Source organism: Sebastes fasciatus, chromosome 12, assembly GCF_043250625.1.
Source record: "Sebastes fasciatus isolate fSebFas1 chromosome 12, fSebFas1.pri, whole genome shotgun sequence".
Classification (NCBI taxonomy): Eukaryota; Metazoa; Chordata; class Actinopteri; order Perciformes; family Sebastidae; genus Sebastes; species Sebastes fasciatus.
In genome coordinates, this window is record NC_133806.1 from 20,663,716 (window position 1) to 20,682,900 (window position 19,185).

General features: G+C 41.7%; 2 protein-coding genes across 5 annotated transcripts; one reads left to right on the plus strand and one right to left on the minus strand.

Moving 5' to 3' along the window:
• The first annotated feature begins 769 nt into the window (after positions 1–769).
• LOC141779316 (uncharacterized) lies at positions 770–4,582 on the plus strand. Its single transcript, XM_074654072.1, has 3 exons — positions 770–1,044; positions 1,168–1,465; positions 1,552–4,582. The coding sequence occupies exons 1-3, from the start codon at positions 1,018–1,020 to the stop codon at positions 3,039–3,041; spliced, it is 1,815 nt and encodes a 604-aa protein (XP_074510173.1). The 5' UTR covers positions 770–1,017; the 3' UTR covers positions 3,042–4,582.
• On the minus strand, positions 4,295–17,861 carry LOC141779314 (discoidin, CUB and LCCL domain-containing protein 1). Of its 4 annotated transcripts, none has more exons than XM_074654068.1 (15): positions 17,654–17,861; positions 12,992–13,213; positions 11,823–11,960; positions 10,635–10,686; positions 10,473–10,545; positions 10,245–10,378; positions 10,088–10,125; positions 9,533–9,724; positions 8,277–8,389; positions 7,983–8,157; positions 7,788–7,880; positions 7,072–7,183; positions 6,658–6,695; positions 6,470–6,580; positions 4,295–5,323 (listed from the first exon to the last, which is right to left on the minus strand). In XM_074654068.1, the coding sequence occupies exons 1-15, from the start codon at positions 17,754–17,756 to the stop codon at positions 4,896–4,898; spliced, it is 2,022 nt and encodes a 673-aa protein (XP_074510169.1). In that variant the 5' UTR covers positions 17,757–17,861; the 3' UTR covers positions 4,295–4,895. The 4 variants fall into 4 exon arrangements, with proteins under 4 accessions (XP_074510169.1, XP_074510172.1, XP_074510171.1 ...); XM_074654071.1 differs by having other exon boundaries at positions 6,470–6,577; positions 7,072–7,165; positions 17,654–17,859; XM_074654070.1 differs by having other exon boundaries at positions 4,329–5,323; positions 7,072–7,165; positions 17,654–17,860.
• Positions 17,862–19,185: the final 1,324 nt, after the last annotated feature.

Here is a 19,185-nt window from a genome sequence, read left to right on the forward strand (position 1 = left end):
AACTTCCCTTTTAAACTTCAAATATCACTCCACAGTCACTGATACACTTGTTTTGGGTTTGTTCTCACACAACAAACTTTTTACAAGATTTATTATTGATTATAATTTTAGCAATTTATCTCTGTCACCATAATATGCTGTTGGATTCCATAGTTTTCGCAAATTTAAAAAAAGTTTTTTTTTTTTTAATTTACCTGGCAGCCTAAATGTAATTGTTTTCTGGATCATTCGTTTCATCTTATAATATTTTGTATTGTTGTAAATCAACAGATTTATAACAATTTATCTGGTCGTTTTTTTTTCATTTTCTCCATTTATTATTCTTAAACTTAACTTAAAACCTTTTTTCCATTATTATTTTTCCCATGATTATTCGAACGATTATATACCATCCTTTTTTACATGTTTATTTAATGTTTCTTTTCATGTCTCGTTTACATGTATTTTTATGTTTTTCAAGTGAATATTACATTTTTTAATTGGAAAACTTAATATGCTGTTGGATTCCAAAGTTTTCGCAAATTTAAAAAACTTTATTTTTTTTTTACCTTGCAGCCTAAATGTAATGTTTTCTGGATCATTCGTTTCATCTTATATTTTTTATTATTGTTGTAAATCAACATATTTATAACAATTTATCAATTTATTTCTCCATTATTATTCTTATTACATGTTTATTTAATGTTTCTTTCCATGTCTCGTTTTTCATGTGTTTTTATGTTTTTAAGTGAATATTACATTTTTTTAAGTGGAAAAAAAATCTCGTGTCACGTGATTAAAGGACCCGGAAGCATAATGTTTGCCAGACAGACGGCTGGCTAGCTAGCTGGGTGTTTTAACCTTTAACATGGTTTTAACGAGAGCAGGTTACAGTAGAGATGAAACGTTCATAATGTAATAAATAAAGTGCATTTTATTGTTGCGTTTGCATTGTGTTGAACCCCAGAGAAATGAAGTGAAACACTGAAATAGTGTATTTTGAAGCTAAGCCGTCGATCCGACCACACTGGTTTGTTTATGGACAAAGAGAAGAGCAGCGACACTGTGAGTACAACACCACCTTATTTACACCTGTCGGTTTATAGAGGAACCAATGCTTGCAGGTAAGCACACAGTAACCTGGACTTTATGCCTTCAGACTGAAACTCTGCCTTGTACTTCTCACAGAGAGCTCAGTGCTCCTGGATGGAGATGCATCAATTCATTGGTGACCTCCTCACATCTGGAAACGCCTCGAAGGATCAGCCAGATGTGCTGATGAACGCAGCATGGGGCGTGGCTGCTGCTGCTGCTGGTGGTGGTGGTGTTGTTGTTGGTGGTGGTGGTGATGCTCAGCGGTTCAAAGCTGCTTCACTTGAACCTCCACAACAACAACCTCCTCGACCTGCCAGGGACAAGTCCGAGGTTGGACAGATCCAGCCTGGGGCCCCACAGAGGAAGGGAGAGACCAGAGCTCGGAGAGAAGGTTAGACAGCCCCAAAAATAAAGATTGATTTAATAATCTTCATGTGTAATTTTCATTGTAATTCATATTTTTCTTTTTCTATATAGATGTGCATAATGCCTGCACCTGCCCTGGCTGCCCTTACTCCACTTCTTCCTTTGAGACTTTAAAAGCCAGACAATCTTTGTCCTCGTCCCAGCGCTCGGATGCAGCGTGCCAGCCCAAAGACCTCAGCAGTGCTGCTCCGGTGAGCCTCAGCATGTGCTTACCGGACACCCCCGAACCGAGCAGCACCACCTCTGAGCTGGAGACCAGGGCGTCCGGCAGACCGCAGAGGGAGGATGCAGACAGAGGGACTCAGAGCTCAGACCACGCTCCTCCTCCAAGAGCGTCCTCCGGCTCCGTGTCCCACCTCTCTGTGTTTCCTTGCTTGTGTTGCCACCGCAGTCTGCAAACCTGCAGCCAGATACTGAGCCACCAGCAAGGCACGGACTCCCCGTTTTCTCACAGCCATCATCCTTTCCATCACCACCATTGTCCTATGACCTCTTGTTTACCCTGCCCTCAGCTCGCCCGCTCTCATGCTCCACAGCTCTCGGGCCCTTTCCCCTGCATGCCTTGCCAGCACTCCTTTCCTACCTGTACTCAGGTCTGCCACCACCAGCACAGACAAACACAACAACAACAAGAGGAAAGAGGCAGGCCGGCTACGACCATGCTGTCGCTACATCCCTGCATGCACTGCTCTGCCTCTTTTTCCAGACCGTCCCAGTTGCTGCAGCACCAGCGCTCCGAGCACGCCCTCAAACCGTCCGGCTTCCTCTGCACAGAGTGCGGCAGGGCCTTCAACTCGCACAGCAACCTCCGCATCCACCTCAACGTGCACACCGGCGCCCGGCCCTACACCTGCTCCGACTGCGGGAAGAGTTTCAGCCAGTCGGGGGCTCTGAAGATCCACAGGCGGATTCACACCGGTGAAAGGCCGTATACCTGTGGATTTTGCGGCAGGGGGTTTCCCCACCTGGCGGGGGTCCGGGCCCATCAGAGGACCCACACGGGAGAGAAGCCCTACTGCTGTAGCCAGTGTGGGAAATGTTTCACCCAGTCAGGAGCTCTTAAGATCCACATGCGCATCCACACAGGAGAGAGACCCTTCATCTGCAGTTTCTGCGGGAAAGGCTTCTCCAACCGTTCCGGGATCCGCTTCCACTACCGCACGGTCCACGGACTGGCCCCCGAACACGCCGGAGAAGCCGGAGCAGGCCGGGGTTATCCTCCCGGGCGTCCCAGGACTTTTCCCCCAGCCAGCGTTGGGCTAAATACACCAGATAGCAACTCACATACAGCTCCAAATTCGAGAGAGCCTCCTGCGTCGACCGCTGCTCATCCTGGTAATGAGAGCAAATTTCAGTCGGAGGGAGCGAACCCGGGTGGCAGCAGAGAGGGGCTCCTCTATGCATGTGAAGACTGTGGCCTGCGCTTTAAGGATGCTCCGTCCAGAAACAGACACCAGACAGTGATGCACTACTCCTCTGAGGAGAGAGAGGCGGAGGGGCAGAGGAAAGAGTTAAGCACAAACGAGACGGGAGTGAATTAATATCGTTGGAAGGGCTGTCGACCAAAGAAGTTGTTCGTCGACTAACACTCATAAGATTTTAGCAACTAATCGATCAGATTTAATCGACGAATCTGTAAAACTGAGTTTCTCCACTAAGAATCATACAAAAACACCAATTTAAATCTTGAGTTAACAGAGATGCGCTCATACGTTTCTTGGAAATAAGTCATACAGCATGAAAAAAGCATAAAAAAACGACTAATTGAAGAAATCTTAGTCGACTAAGACCAAAATGACTGATTAGTCGATTAATTGACTAAGAGGGGGCAGCCCCAGTTGTTGGTGCATTACAACAGGCTGAACATAAACAACATCGAAACACCAGAATAAACAGTGTTTAAAAACAAGTGTTGAAATTATGTGTGCAATATATTCTGTATGTAAGTATAGCTCTTTTCAATTTGAAAAATCTTTGATATAGCACTACTTCTAGCTCAATCGTGTCCGTTTTCACAACAGGTTTTTAGATTTACGATTTGATTGAAAAATGTCAACCGATAAGCGATGTATCCGGCTGCCTGTCTGTGCAGATTCATCACGGCTACAGGCTTCGAGTCTATTTTAAAATAACCTTTAACACCTGCTTCAATCACACACCAGGCAAACTTGTTAAGTATTTCTCTTAATACAGTTGTTTTATTGTGCCTTATTCAGACGTGGAAGAGGTTAGCGAATTCATCGCTAAATGTGACACCACAGAGCTTGTAAAAAGCATTTCTAGAAAATTGACATTTTGGAAGGTCTTTAAGTATCTGGCTGTCACCTGACCCTTATTATATAAAATGCCTTGTAATAGGAAAAAGTATAATTTTCTATCTTCTTGTGTGAACAACAGCAATGTCATGTCAGTTTATTAAAATTAAGTTCTTTAGTAATTTGATCTGTTTAAGACCTGTATCTTCCATACAAAAATCTCCAATGGACTTTGCATGGCATAGAAAATTAAGTAAAAGTAGGGAGTACAGTAAGTAACGTTAAGTTGCTGTACAGTGGCAAAAGCCTAACACATATCAAGGCCACGTACTGGAGTAGTTTTTTTTATGTTACGGTTTTGTGTCTTGCTCAAGGACACTGCAGTCGGTTGAATCACCGCGGCTCAGAGTCCTCCACCACCTTGCCTGTTGTGCCTTTCTGTGTTATACTACAATCCAAGCATTTATTTAATAACCAATGTTTGTTTGTTTGTTACTATGTATGTTATAAATGGATGACAATTATCTGAGGAGTGAAGAACCAGCAGACAAATAATTACACAATCCATCAGTGTTTAAAGCTCAACAGAGCCACCTAGTGGTTAAACATAATCATAACCACTTTGTTACCATTTAGAGTGCTTCTTCAATGTATTTTTTTTTTTTTTTTTTACAAAACATGTTGAAATTAAACATTGTGAGGACAAGTAACATATTCAATCCACTTTGTTTTTGCATTAACTTGTTAAATACTCTGCATACATCACTGTATGTGTTTTTCTGAAAGTGCAGCTTGTGATTAAACATTTCAATAAACGGTATCTCTGAGACGCGACTGAACCTTTGCATTTTGTTTGTGCATCACAGGATACTTCTGCTGTACAACTACATAACTTCCTGTGAAGGAAATACTCGTGTGCATATGGCTCTCAGATCATTGTGCGTGCTCTGAGTCGTGTGCCCTCGTATGTATGCGTCGGGGTCCAAAGTGACTTCTCAACTTGAGGTACATCACTCACTGGATGTTCAGCTCTGTCAGCGTTAGTACTGTCTGGACAACACTGTCCAGTCCTCTGGTCCCAACACACACACATCTTAGCTCAGGAGTCTTTTTTTATCTCCATGTCTGAGCTTGCTGTGTTCACAAAGGCTCCTCATACGTGTGCTTCTGTAGTAAAGAGTCACATGACTTGGGCTCGGCGTAGACCGTGCTGACCGGCCGCGGGCCGTTGGCGTGTAGCGCGGGAGTGCAGTAGCCGTTGGACAGCATTCTGTGTGAGGGGCAGTCATACTGAGTGCGGCTGGATGTTGTCCTGGTACTTAATGGTGCTGTTGTAGGAGGTCCATGTGTGTTGCCGTGATGGATCCCCGTCAGACACTCGGAGGGCAGCTCGCTGAACGGGGTGGCGTACTCGGGCTCCGGGGGAAGAGGCTCGGCGTACTCTGGCAGGTTGCCAGGAGTGTCATAATGGCCGAAGGCGAAGGGGGTGGTGTAGCCCTCATCTGAGGACGGTCTGAATGTTGACCCAACCTTCTGGCCAATAGCTGCAACAGCAGGCTCTGCATAGTCTGGGAGGAGAAACACATTGGAAAATACTGTGGTCAAATTCTGAACTCAAGGTTCACTTACTTAGCTATTCCCAAATGAACCTTGAGCTTGAAAGTTTTGCACAGTGTAGTAGGCCTTTTCAAGGTCAAGAAAGAACCTCTGCGCACATTTCAAACAGACACTTCAGAAAAGCTTAACCCGTTTTAGTTCTATATCTTCAAGACTCTTATCAGGATCAGCCAACATGGGACAGAAATATCAGGCATTTTATGAGCTTTAACACATATTGGTGCATCCCCACTTATATTTTAACCTTGAATGGTTATGGTTAGGATAGGTCGCCGGGCAGCGAGCGAGAGTTTTTGCAAGTTTTCGCAATTTGTGGGTTACCATCTAGACACGACCAAAACTCTTTTAGGATCAATTTGCATCTGCAGTTTGTGGGAAATGCTTCTCTTCTACTTAATAGCAGTCTCATAATAGGCCAATGGCTGAGCCCCTGCATGAGCTGCTTGGCCACCAACAATGTCTCCTCTAATCACAGGGACGGGGGCTGACAGCGTGGCACTCGGATCCCAGCAGAAGAGGCTGTGGTGTGGGAGGCCTAGACCTTAACTCCAGAGCCCACAGGGAGCCTCAGAGCCAGAGCTATTTTAATTAGACGGGCTTTAGTGAGGGCTTTGATTGTCTCAGCTTTGACCCTCTGTCCTGTTTATCACTGGACCTCTCACTGAAGGGCCCCCTCGCTGGGGGAGGGGATGGGGGAGGCGGAGAGGGGGACTAGTGGTGGTGGTGGCGGTGGTGGGGGGGTGTAGGCTGAGCGCTCTTTATCGAGCTCCAATTAAAGGGTCTCTTTCAGAGAGGCTCCGTGGACCAAAGAAAGGAATGTTTATACTGCGTCTGGGTGATGGGCTGAGCCGGGGGAAAGAATGGACAGCCCGCGGAGAGAGCTGTTTGCCTGTCAGGCCTGGCATGAGCTCCTCAAACTGACCGCTGAAGCCAGAGACTGTCAGAGCAGGAAAGACGGAGGAGGGAGGGCAGAGCTCACCACTTGAGATCACCAGTAAACTCTGAATGGGAGACGAAAAGACTAAGCTGATAATAACAGCAGTAACCCTGAGGCACAGCAGTTAAAAAAAGTCAAACATATTTCTATGAAGTCTCACCATTAAGAGGAGGGCTAGGTAGAGCATCATGGACATTTCGCTCCAGAGGGTAAGAGATGAGCTCTGATTGAGGGCAGGAGAGACTCTTTGCCTGGAAACTCTGGCAACCTACTTGACACACAGACACACACAGTCAGAGGCGCTTTAACAGAATAATACTGGAGAACGATAAAGAGCACTTGACTTACTTGGGGGTAAGGAGTACTTCATTTGTGACTCTTTTTTCCTATATGGAGAAGGAGATGAACACAAAGAATTAAAGTATTGTACGTATTAGATACAGTTTCTGAAGTGTGCTACTGTATGACCACTGGAGCGATTAGTCAGTCAGTCAGCCAGCAGATTAATTGTTGATTTATTTAAATGATTGATTCATCCTTTCAGGCTTTTTAAAGCAAAAATATTGAAAAAATACAATTATGCAATATGCATCTTTGCCAGTCACCAAAAGTACTTAGGCATGAATAAAATAATATCTTTTAATATATAGTGGCATTATTGTATGTGTTGTAAATCCATTTCTGTTAGTATGCAAAGTAAACTGTACTTGAACATACAGTTAATTAAATTATGAAAGGTTCAACTATATTAAAATACAGTACCTTCTCTTCCACCAGACTCCAGCCAACAAACAACTGCCGCACATTATCAGCCCCAGGACCACTCCCACCGCCACTATCACTGGCTGACTGGAGCCTACAGGAACATAAGTGTCTGAGTGAGTAAACACAACAGTTGTACAAGTGTGAGGAAGGAATGCAGTTTATGAGTGTGAGAGAAGAATAGATAACATTGTTTTCACTGATCTAACATGTATCGTAACGTCGACTGACCAAAAATCAACACTCAACACAAGAAGCAATGAGCTTGACTCAAATTAAACATGTCTCCAAGGTGTGTGTATGTATATATATAGAGGGGGATGGGGGGGGTGGGCGGGATATCTATCAGTCCAAACATGTTTGTGCAATGGATTGTCAGAGTTGTATTAACAAAATTCAGAAATTAGCTCTGTTTAAAACAATATCTCCAAGGTAAGTTTTAACTGTTTACTGAAGTAGGAAACAATAAAAAACACATATATAACTAGTTCAAAAACTTTGGCACATCTTTCTGTTAACTGACTCATCAAAATGCGACTCTGACATCATTTATATGTCTACAGGAGCGCTACATAACAAAACAAATATGCAGTTCCTTAATTTGAAAAATAACATTTTACATTCTTCAAAGTATATTCTTCTTATATTCTTTACATTATATTATAGACTGGCATTAATTCTCATTGTACACATGTGAAATTAGAAAGTGTACACACTCAGTCTTGTCTCCACTAACACCGGGCCCTCTGTGGGGGTGGGAGCGGGGCTGGTCTGGGGTGAACCCACGTTAACTTTGATGGAGGGATATTCTGTTGGATAAGTAGGACATCATGATATCAGGACACATGAGCTGCTAGATAGATCATGTAAACAGATTAAGTTCATTCTGAGTAAGTAGTGAGAATACCCACCAGCAGGTGAACGCGACCTTGGTGTGACCTTGGCAACAGGACAGCCCAGGACTTGCACCTGAGCTGAAGCTCGGCCATGCCAGCTCAGCGGCTGCAGCCGGACAAACCGAGCCACCACGGGAGGGAAAAAGCTGTTGAGGACCCTGAGGTGGCCATCGGTGTAGGCCTGAAACATCTGGGAACCATAGCAACCGAGTTACTCAATCACAGAGAAGAACACCAGGAAGTCAACAGCATAGACTCTGTTGGAGCCTCGATGAGAACCGTCACGTGAACATCAGTGAGTACACATACCTTTTTTTCCTTGCTGAGAGCACCTTTGTAAAGCTTCCAAGTTTTTCTGTCCTTGCTGAAAAAAAGACTGAAGGATTCTATGTAGTACTCGTTTGATCCCGTTGTTATTATTCCTGAAAAAAGAGCACGTATTTTTAGTTCAACATAATACAGTAAGACACTGTGGACTAGAGCTGTGTATTGGCAAGAATCTGGCAATACGATACGTATACAGGGGTTACGATTCAAAACATTGCGATACTGTAAGCGAGATGATATATTGAGAATTTATAAATCTAATTTTAGGAAAACTGTCAGTGTATAAAGAACCCAACGCCATATAAATAAATAAAATCTGAGTAAATTGAAAGTATGCAATCATAACAGTGGGATCTGCATTTTGCATTTATCACAGTCCCTGAATCATCCAACATCACAGCACTACTTTCTGTGCAATCTGAGCCATCGTCTGCCACGAATCTTTGCACGTAAACTATTAACTAAAAATCTAGTGTTTTTTTGAGAATCAATACAGTATCAGAAAACATAACATCGCGATACTCAAGTGTATCGGTATTTTCTTACACCCCTACTGTGAACATCAAAAAACAAACTGATAAGACTTTGTTGAAATTTGGTAATACAATTTTAAAGTTAAACATTTAAAGGATAAGTCTGACGATATAGATTTCTCCTTGTCAATAAATCCCATGAAAAGACCAAATGTGTCAGCCCACCTCTCAATACTTTTTGACTTCCCTACCCGGTCTATTCCCTAAACTCATTGATTCATACTGAAGATCTTAATCTTTAAAAACAGGTCCCTAATATAAAGTTTATTAAACGTTATTCAAACAGCAGTGAAGAGTGCATTTGTTGGGGACTATTTTCAGAGGTGGATTGATACACATTTGGTGTGCTCACTGGCAGGATGGTGTATGTGGGATTAATGAATTACTGTGGCCATGTTCATCTTCATTATGGAAACAGGTCAACCAGTGCAACAGTGTGACTCATTGATGTGTTTTAATAGTTTTTGGACAACAATGGAGGTCAATGGCACAGAGGAATGACCTACTGTAGATCTGGCTTTAGATACACACACAATACTTTTCAGTGGGATAAATTCATTGTTGGTTTTGGTCTTATCGGGGAATTTGTTGACAATAAAAAACAATATAGAATATCATCAGTCTTACCCTTTAAACAGCTTCATTAAAGCATATTAAATGTTTTTAAATAAGCATACTTTACATGCTAAATTTGAAGATTTTTACCTGTGATAGTGCTTCTATCACTCAGCCCCAGCTCCACCCACGGGTTCAGATCATTACCGTCTGCCGCCCAGGGTAGGAACTCATGGCTGGGATCCATGTTTCTGGGGGACCAGAACATTGCGTACTCTTGGCTGTTTTTATCCCAGAAAGACGAGGCATTTAAACCAGAAACACTCAGGATGTTGTTGCATTCTGTTCAGGAACCAGAGGACAAGATGGACCAATGAAAGTAGTTCATTATGTAACCCAGAGTGTTTTTATATACAGCAACATGAGCCACTTGACTACAAAGCATGTATACTTTACTGCAGAGCATTTGTTTTTTTGCCGACTAGCGGTCACTGTGATCAAAAAGTTCATTTTGTATACCATAGTGAAAGAAAAAGAAGCTCATGGATGTCAGGGAGGTGGTAAAATCACTTTTATAAAATTCAAAAATAGGACCGCATGTCTTGAAAATGGACAGCAGGAATGTAAACAATGTCTTGCTGGTAGTGAATGGGTTAAAACATGTAGAAACACATGTAGTGATAAATGCCATGTCATGGCTCATACCTTGGCTGAAGAGCAGCTTCTTTTCAGATAATGATCCCCTGTCAAAAGAGGACAGTTGAAAAGGTCAGTGCATCTACATCAAATCAAACTTGGAGCTCAACATCCACTATGACATTAACGTGATCTCTCATTTTGAGTACGACAACAGCAGACACACATTTTTGAAAGGATTCCATTGGCAAAGGTGGATTCATAAAGTGTGAGACTTCTCCCACGGTTCACAGTGACGCGACCTCCCAGACTATCAGACGCAGCTCCGGCGTGGACTGCAGACTTGCACAGGACTGAGGTCTAAAACAGAGGGGGACACATGGAGCACGTTCAGACATGAAGTCGGAAAAGAGGGCCTAATACAACTTGGCCAAATGAAATGTGGCTTACTTACATCTCTGTAACCCAGTTCAGAGCTTCCCCAAACATCCCCTGTGACGTTCTTACATCCAGCGGGGCAGTACACACTGAGAAACAGCAGAACAACCCGTGAGAAACACTCACTGTGCTACGAAAACAGAGTCTATTATGGGAAATGTAGAGGTCAACCACTTACTTCAAACGCTGCGAGCTAGAATGAGATCCTCGTTGTAAACAAGAAATGAGATCTGTAACAGCAAAACAGACAGACATGCATTCAAATCAACACTCATGAGAACTAATTCAAACTTAAATATGTATTGGTGGACTTGAATAGTATGGTGTGGGACCCAGTAGCTCAGGGCTTACATAATACGCCCCGCCATTCAGTCAACCACACACAAACAGACTCTGTGCGAGACGGTCTAGCATGCCCTACGCGTGCTATATTAGGGGATGAGCGGTCATGGCTGTTGATGTGACTAAGGCCTTTGTTTCTGTGACTTTGTCACAGTTCACGAGTACAGTGAACGGCCCTCGTGTGATCACAATTAACAGACAGTGGTTTGTGTGTCTGAACACGAGCTTAGCTCCAGACAGACACTGACGGATTTCATAAACAACTCAAGTAAAAAACAGGAAACTATGATACACGCTGTACAGTACGGGTGACTTCATCCAGAGAAAAGGAAATTATCTCTAAGTATAGACTAGCATTCAGACCAAACAAGTCCACATGGTTATTAAAATGATACACAGGAAGAACCGTAACCATTGTACCGTTTTGTAATTGAATCTGTACGATCCAGAAACATGTATGTGTGCAAATCTGCTGCTGCATTGGTAGAAAGAGTTAAAAATATGCTGCTAAATCAGCTGCCTCTGGGTTGTAACAAACACAGGGGATGGTAGTGGGCTTGCAGTGGTTAACGTGCGGATGAAGAGGAGGGGGAGGAAAAAAAAAAAAAGAAGGAATCCAGCCACTCCAAGCGACAGACTGAAGCCTGAGGCCTCGCTCCATTCAGCCCGAGAGAGAAGGAGTCCTGCTTTCTGAGCAAACACGCCAGAGCAAAGATAGCGATGGAGGACGAATGCCAATAAGAAGTGACTCATGGACTCGCAACCGCAAGTCAACACACAATACACAAGGGCAAATATTCACACAGACGTGTTAAAATTACACCAGTGTAAACTTGTAAATGAGCAAATTTGAAAAAGTCAATTCAAACATATAAATCAGGCATTTGTAAAGCTGAGCTACGTGCTCTACATGCTCAGCCTCTTAGTAATAACTGAACAACATTCATTTACTTATGAATATATACTTATAGAACCATGTAAGTTCACTTCACAAATAGCAATCAACCAGTCACAGATGCCATACCTGGATACTGGTCAGTGGCGTAGGACAGTAGAAACCCTCGTCCAGAGCGGTGCGGGCCTGACCTGAAGGTTATCGTCACTTCATTGCTTTTAAGCGTCACATTCTTCTGTGATGTATCGAGCTTCCCGCACACTGGACCTATAGACACGCAAATCAACACAAATACATGTTGTTTCCCGATACCATAATGTATACAGATGCCTGCACAAACAGCTAATTACATTCTTGAATAGTGAAATACTGTCAGTCCCTTTTGCTGCGACTAACGATTATTTTCATTGTTGATTATTTTCTCGATTAATCAATTACTTGCTTGGTCTATAAAATGGTGAAAAATGTCGATCAGTGTTTCCCAAAGCCCAAGATGACGTGCTCAAATGTCTTGTTTTGTCCACAACTCCAAAATATTCAGTTTACTGTCATAGAGGAGTAAAGAAACCAGAAAATATTCACATTTAAGAAGCTGGAATCAGAGACTTCTGATTTGTTTTTTTCTTAAAAAATTACACAAACCCATTAATCAAAATAGTTGCTGATTAATTTAATAGTTGACTACTAATCGATTCATTGTTGGAGCTCTAGTCATTTTGTCAGCATATAGCAACAGATGTAGATGATTTAAGTCAGTCTAACTCCACTAGTGGATTCCCGTCATGTTTGTATCCCATGCCGACAACTGTATAGTCGAGAGCAGAGTCATGTAGACTGCGTGTAAGAACACCTCCCTAGCAGAGAAAACTACATATACATAAATCATGAGCCAGGTTCTGAGGAATCCCATAATAATAATAAACACAAAAGGCAGCCTAACAGAATATTTCTATCTCCTGAATCTCCCAGCCCTCGTTTTGGTCTCGTGTCAAAATTGGATGCCCTCCAGACACGATTTGATACACCTGGTTGGAGAACGTGCATGTGTCTGTTGCGAAATTGGGTTTGCCTCTTCTGTCAATGTGTCAAAGGAATGGCATGTCCTCGTGTGTGTATTCCACAATCACGGCCGGGAGAGCGTAAGTAATGACATGGGGCATTAAAAGTCTATCAGCAGGTATTTCAGAATCGACAGGAGAGCACTTCTGTTGTGTCTAAGACACAGTGATTAGACGTCAACCTGAGATGCTTTTAAAAACACACACACACTGTATTCCATCAGCGGTGAACAAGCTTACCCAGACTGGGTTCTCCGCTCTCGTCTGTGATCACGAGAGAGCCATTCCTGCAGCCGGGACTGCTCTCAACGTCGAAATCCCCAAACAGCAGTCGCAGCGTTCGCCCCTCTGGCACTCGAAGTCTCCACGTACACCAGGTGTTACTGGGGTAGGTGCCTGGGTAGTTCTGCGAGGCCAACGTGCCGGACTCTGTGCCCAGCAGGGAATGTCCACAGCCATTACCTGAAATAATACAAGGCACTATAAGGAGGCTGTGACGGGAGAAAAGACGGCAGTTCACAAGGTAGATCCAACATTTAGGGACAGTTTCATTCCAAAATTAGACTCTCATTTCAGATACTTCACTTCCTGCCCTTGTGGGATTGTCTGACCCCGCCCTGATTTTTTTCACCTGTCCCTCAATATCACCCTCCTCTCATTGTGGATTTAGTCTGTGTCAGTTTGTCTTTTCTGTTCTAGTGAGTGGTCCAGTCTTTTTGTTCATAGTTGGTGTTTTTCAGACCAATCTTTTATTTAGATCTTGCCTATAGCGTGTTTTTTGGATACCTTTGCCTTTTTCTGGTCTGACGTCCCGTGTACCAAACTCTTAGTGTAAAGTAATGACTTTGCATTCTACTATGATGGAAATTGTGGTATTAAAGTTTTACATAATCTTTATGAAATGTAATCTTACAGTTTTGCAATATTTAACAAACATGTTGTAAGCATTTATAGCTGCAGAGCATGAGAAAGGACTCAGTCTTATCAGTTCACCTGAGCGTTTCCCTTTTGGTTAGATCCCCTGCGGTGGAGGACGTTGACCCCTGGCACGGAGAGGTGTTTGATTGATTGTCTGTAGTATTTTATATGAGGCTGTAAGTAACTCATTCACGAGGAGTGACACCATGTGTGCACGCATTAAAGGTCCATAATTGATAGACAATTATTGTGTTTTGTGCGTTCTGTTGCCTCTCTTGCTCATCACTCTAGACGACAACTGAATTTAAGTTGCCATGACACTACCAGCTGTGTTTAGTCTAGCATTTGAGTACATTTTCTGGTTGTACCAACGGTGACAAATAGTCATTCTTCATGTTTCGTGTCAATACCTTTTATCACAAAAAAGGTTCTTAGAGGATTGAACCATTTTCAGTTTTCAACAGTAGCAAAAGGTCAAAGTTATTAGTGTATTAAAGTTAAATCAATAATGTAACAGACAAAACTTCTCTTCTTACAGTGTACGAGGGCTGCAAATAGCTATTTTCATTATGGAGTAATCTTTTTTCTCAATCATTTTGGTTATTCACAAAATGTCAGAAAATAGTGAAAAATGGCATAATTTTCAGGAGCCCAGGCTGGCATATTACCATTACTTGTTTTGTCCGACAAACAATTCAAAACCAAAAGGTCTTCTGTTGAATATTATAGAAGACTAAAGAAACAAGCAAATATTCACATCTGACAAGCTGGAAGTAATGAATTATTGGCATATTTCTCATTCTTATTAGCATGACTTAAAAATAACTAAGTTAATATCAAAAGCCTATTAATCATCTGTTGACTGACTAATTGATTACTTCAGGTGTACAGTGTAATGTCAGTCCAGTTTACAGGTACTGACTAAAAAGAAATATTCATTTCTCACACAGTTGATGGATATCAAAGTATTTAAAACACCTGTGCCAGGCAAAGAGTTATTTGCGGAGTATGGCCAAGCTTAAATAAAGTCAAAATCACACAACCACAGACAGTTCTGTCATTAATTCTCTTAACTAAAGATTATTAAGGGCTTTGTTAATGCACCGTTTTGGAACAGATGAGTAATAAGTCTCTTCTGAACATGCACAGCAGACCAGGGCATGTTTATACTCTTCCGATCATAACAGAGAGGTGACACAACTGTCTGACAGGGAAATACTCCGCTCCACACACTAATACACCCTGAACACTATTGCAAAAGATACTCTTCTGAGATTAAATACAAACTGTGTATTTTTTTGTAAATAAAGATATGCTGTTCTTGAGATAAAAGGCAAGGAAATTGATCAACAGGGAACACTGTTTTGCTTGAATGTTGATTCATTACATCCTCTGACCTGCGGTCGCTGTGACTAACACTTTAACGGGAACGGAAAACACTAATATTTAGACCCTCTCCCGTCCCAGAAAAAAGGTCAATTCCCACAGTGGTCATACAGGAGATAAGTGCTGTGGGGGCGGCAGGCTCAAAACCTACCCGCAAAATGTCAAGCAATGACGTGTTCCAAGAATGGTCAAAACTTGAAAAAGGCACCAGGGTCCATCTAAGCCTACGCATCACCCCCTGTCCTTGTCTTCCTTATAAGGCTGGTGGAAGTTTGTTGAGGGGAAACAGGAGAATAACCTTCCTCTCACCCCGTGTCACACACATCCTGCATCACACCGGCCGTTGCCCTGCTTCCCGACAGCTCTTTAGCTCCTAATACCATAAACCTTTTTGGATGTTATTGCCCCTCCTCAAGTCCCCAAAGGATTCCCTGGAAATGCCACAGCGACGCACTGTAACCGCGGGCAACAGAGCGTGGATCTGTCACCTTCCGGTGGGAGGCCACAGAGGCTGCGATGCTGGGGAGGTTCTGGGTGGCCGGTAATCCCCCCCCCAGGCTTGCTGAACCCTTCCACCCACAGTCTGTCTCCAGGCCAGTCTGGTTTCACACAGAGACGGGATATGTGCTCGGCCTGTTCTGACCAGTTTTTAGAAAAGTTTAGAGGGTGAATTACAGAAAGTCAAACTGGGTGGCAGGATAGCAGACAGTCAAGCAGCCCAGCAACATTGTTTTTTCCACTTGAGGCTTTGCTGGCAGGTCTTTACAGGTCCACACTAGCAGACAGGATGTTCACCTGTGCTACCTGTCACTACCTTGCCTTATCCTGTCTTGTGTGTCAATCACACAACGTTACAACACCGTGGCTGAAATGTTCCCCTCACCCTAAACCCTGGCCATACCAAAGCTCTTGCAATACTTGCCAGGAAGCAAAAAAAAAAGTGATTCAGAATAAGTACTTGACCCTGGACTTAATCATCTTCCGATGTGAGGAAACCAAAGCCCCAGAGACAGACAAATATCAACAAAAAAAGATTAGTGGTATGGCTGAGTGTTACAGTCACAGCTTTTCTGTTTGTCTGTGTGTATGCATGGTCGCTGTGATTCATACTGCACATGGACTTGACTGCTGTGTGGAAAAAAACCTGTGGGAGAGGTAAGCTGTTAGTTGGGATCAGTAGGTAAACATGCACAAGGGAAGAGCATGTAAAGAATGCTACCATGACATCACATGGTCGACCTTTGAGCCTATTTGAATTTTTTTGCCACTAACCTAAACACATATAATATAAACTGGGAAAAAAAAGTTTGGAAATTTGTGTTTGGTGGATTATTTCTCTGTTGTTACAATGTTAATTGTCATTGTATTTTACACGGTTGGAAAGCCTGTTTATTTTCCTTCACAATGATGTCCAACTTGTAAGGATCATGCATTTTTGGGATGAGCAGCACAGCTGATTATGTGGGTAGCGCCCAAGAACAATTTGCCAAAATGCTCTGCCAATGGTAAACAGTTTATTCTCCTGTTGGTAATGAATCTTGTTTTGAGTTGGTTGGTGGATTGGATGATTGAACTCTCTATCAGTAACAAGGAACAAAAACAAGACATATTGGCAGGCTGTTGTGGCTGCATATGGATCTTCCTTCCGCTACTGAGGCTCCTGACGGTGTATTAAATTAATAAATTGTAAAATAGCCAATATGTCTTGTTTATTACTGTTTACCATTGGCAGAGCATTTTGGCAAATTTTTCTTGGGCGCTACCCACATAATCAGCTGTGCTTCTCGTCCCACAAATGCATGATTCTTACAAGTTGGACATCATTGTGAAGGTAAATAAACAGGCTTTCCATCCATGTAAAATACAATGCCAATTAGCATTGTAACAACAGAGAAATAACCCACCAACACACAAATTTTCAAACTTTTTTTTCCAAGTTTATATTATATGTGTTTAGGTTAGTGGCAAAAAAATTCAAATAGGCTCAAAGGTGATGTCATGGTAGCATTCTTTACATGCTCTTCCCTTGTGCATGTTTACCTACTGATCCCAACTAGCAGCTTACCTTTCCCACAGGTTTTTTTTCCCACACAGCAGCAGTAAAGTCCATGTGTAGTATGAATCACAGTAACCATACATACACACAGACAAACGGAAAAACTGTGACTGTAACACTCAGCCATACCACTAATCTTTTTTTTTTGATTTTTGTCTGTCTCTGGGGCTTTGGTTTCCTCACATCAGAAGATGATTAAGTCCAATTAGTATTGTAACAACAGAGAAATAATCCACCAAACACAAGTTTCCAAACTTTTTTTCCCAGTTTAGTTAGACTAATGTAGGGTTCTTGTGGTTCAGACCTTTTAAAAGTAGAATTGACAGCAGAACATACAGTATGAAAACGGTACAGAATACATGGATGCAAAGGTTGTGGTGCCAGTGCTTTTAAACTAAGTATGTCACAACTAGCAACTACTCTGTTATAAGCTGTTGACCAGTAGTAGTTGTAATAGTAGACCAATAGTAACAACAGCTAACAAGATGTTTGACATCTCGCGTCACATTCTTTATCTTATCAAAACAAGACTTTTTTCTTACCCTCCTGGCTGTTAACTCCTCCGGAACAGACGCTAAAAGTGATCCAGAACACGGTAATAACAGACTTCACAGCATCCCGGATGTTTTCGCACTTTCCTAGCATGATTTCCAGAGCTCCAAAGTGAAGAAGTAAGGTGCAAAGCCCCGATGGCTCCAGCTTTCTAAGCCTCAGTAAAATAAAGTTATAGTACAGAGTAGCTCTACTGGATGTTTACTATTGGCCACGAGACGTAAACTCGACCTCTCATTGGCTCTCCGTCGCTGTCAATCATGGAATCCCGAGCATTCCATTCCAGAATAGGGGCTGGGCTGATTAGTAGGTGTGTTCTGATCTGAGACCAGACGTTTGACAGGAATACTAATGATTTACTCTGGTTTGATAAGATGGAAACACTGAACGTGGATCCATATCGCTATACTGCATGCTCCTCTGTGGAGGCTATTTTGTTATCATTTCAAAAGGTGAAATGCTTAAATTATTATTTATAAATTATTATTATTTATTTATTTATTTTTTCTATTTTTTATATATATGTATGTATTTGTGTGTAAGTATGTGTATGTGTGTATATGTATGTGTGTGTGTGTATATGTATGTACAGTATGTGTATGTATGTATATATGTATATATAAGTATGTGTATGTATGTATGTGTATATGTATGTATGTATATATATATGTATGAATATATTAAAACATTTTACTTTTATTTTTTTTCTCTTCTTCTTCTTCTTCTTCTTCTTATTATTATTTCATGACTTATTTGCGGATACTCTCCCTGTGTTGTATTCTCTATAATTTGAATTTTATATATCCATGATTGAGAATTACTTAGGTCTTTTGTGGTCAGCTGTGGCTGTCTGTGTGTATGTTGTTGTCAGGTATGATTGATTGATGTGTTGTGTCACGGGTGAGTGTTGTTCAGTAAAACAAAAATTAACTTTCCCTGTATAGTGACTGTTCTATTAATTATTGACAATTAATAAAAAAAACTTTGAAAGCAAAAGGTGAAATGCTGCGTTCGTTCGAATTCGCATATTATGCAGTACATACTCAATGGTTGTACTATCGCGTAACATACTTTCGTGTGAGTGAATAAATAAATAATGAACATGATAATATATAATTAAATAAATAACAATAATTCTCTTAATACAGGTGTATTTTGACAGCTTTACTTTCAAAAGAGCCATTTTAGGTAAAAAAAAAAAAAATCTGTCTGGAGCCGCAAAACATTTGCAGTGAGGTATGGGGCCACATTGAGGGGGAACATTTTTTACAACTTTACGAGAAAAAGTCGGAATATTACGAGAAAAAAGTCGTAATATAACAGGAATAAAGTCATAACTTTACGAGAAAAAAAGAAAATAATACGTAAAATTACTACTTTCTAATATTATGACTATTCTCATAATACTACGGCTTTCTTTCTCGTAAATGTATGACTTTATGCTTGTAATCACAGATTTATTTATTTTTTCCTCAATGTTGCCCTAATACTCCGTCGTACCATAGACCTACAACAATGATAA

What these genes read in the sequence shown, in the direction of transcription:
- LOC141779316 (XM_074654072.1), top strand. Translation starts at nt 1,018, where the DNA reads ATGGACAAAGAGAAGAGCAGCGACACT. An exon ending in AAGAGAAGAGCAGCGACACT is followed by an intron (nt 1,045 to 1,167) that starts GTGAGTACAACA and finishes TACTTCTCACAG; the next exon opens with AGAGCTCAGTGCTCCTGGAT. An exon ending in GACCAGAGCTCGGAGAGAAG is followed by an intron (nt 1,466 to 1,551) that starts GTTAGACAGCCC and finishes TTTTCTATATAG; the next exon opens with ATGTGCATAATGCCTGCACC.
- LOC141779314 (XM_074654068.1), bottom strand. Translation starts at nt 17,756, where the DNA reads ATGCTAGGAAAGTGCGAAAACATCCGGGATGCTGTGAAGTCTGTTATT. An exon ending in AGGAGTTAACAGCCAGGAGG is followed by an intron (nt 13,214 to 17,653) that starts GTAAGAAAAAAG and finishes GTATTATTTCAG; the next exon opens with GTAATGGCTGTGGACATTCC. An exon ending in AATGGAATCCTTTCAAAAAT is followed by an intron (nt 10,126 to 10,244) that starts GTGTGTCTGCTG and finishes CTCTTTTGACAG; the next exon opens with GGGATCATTATCTGAAAAGA.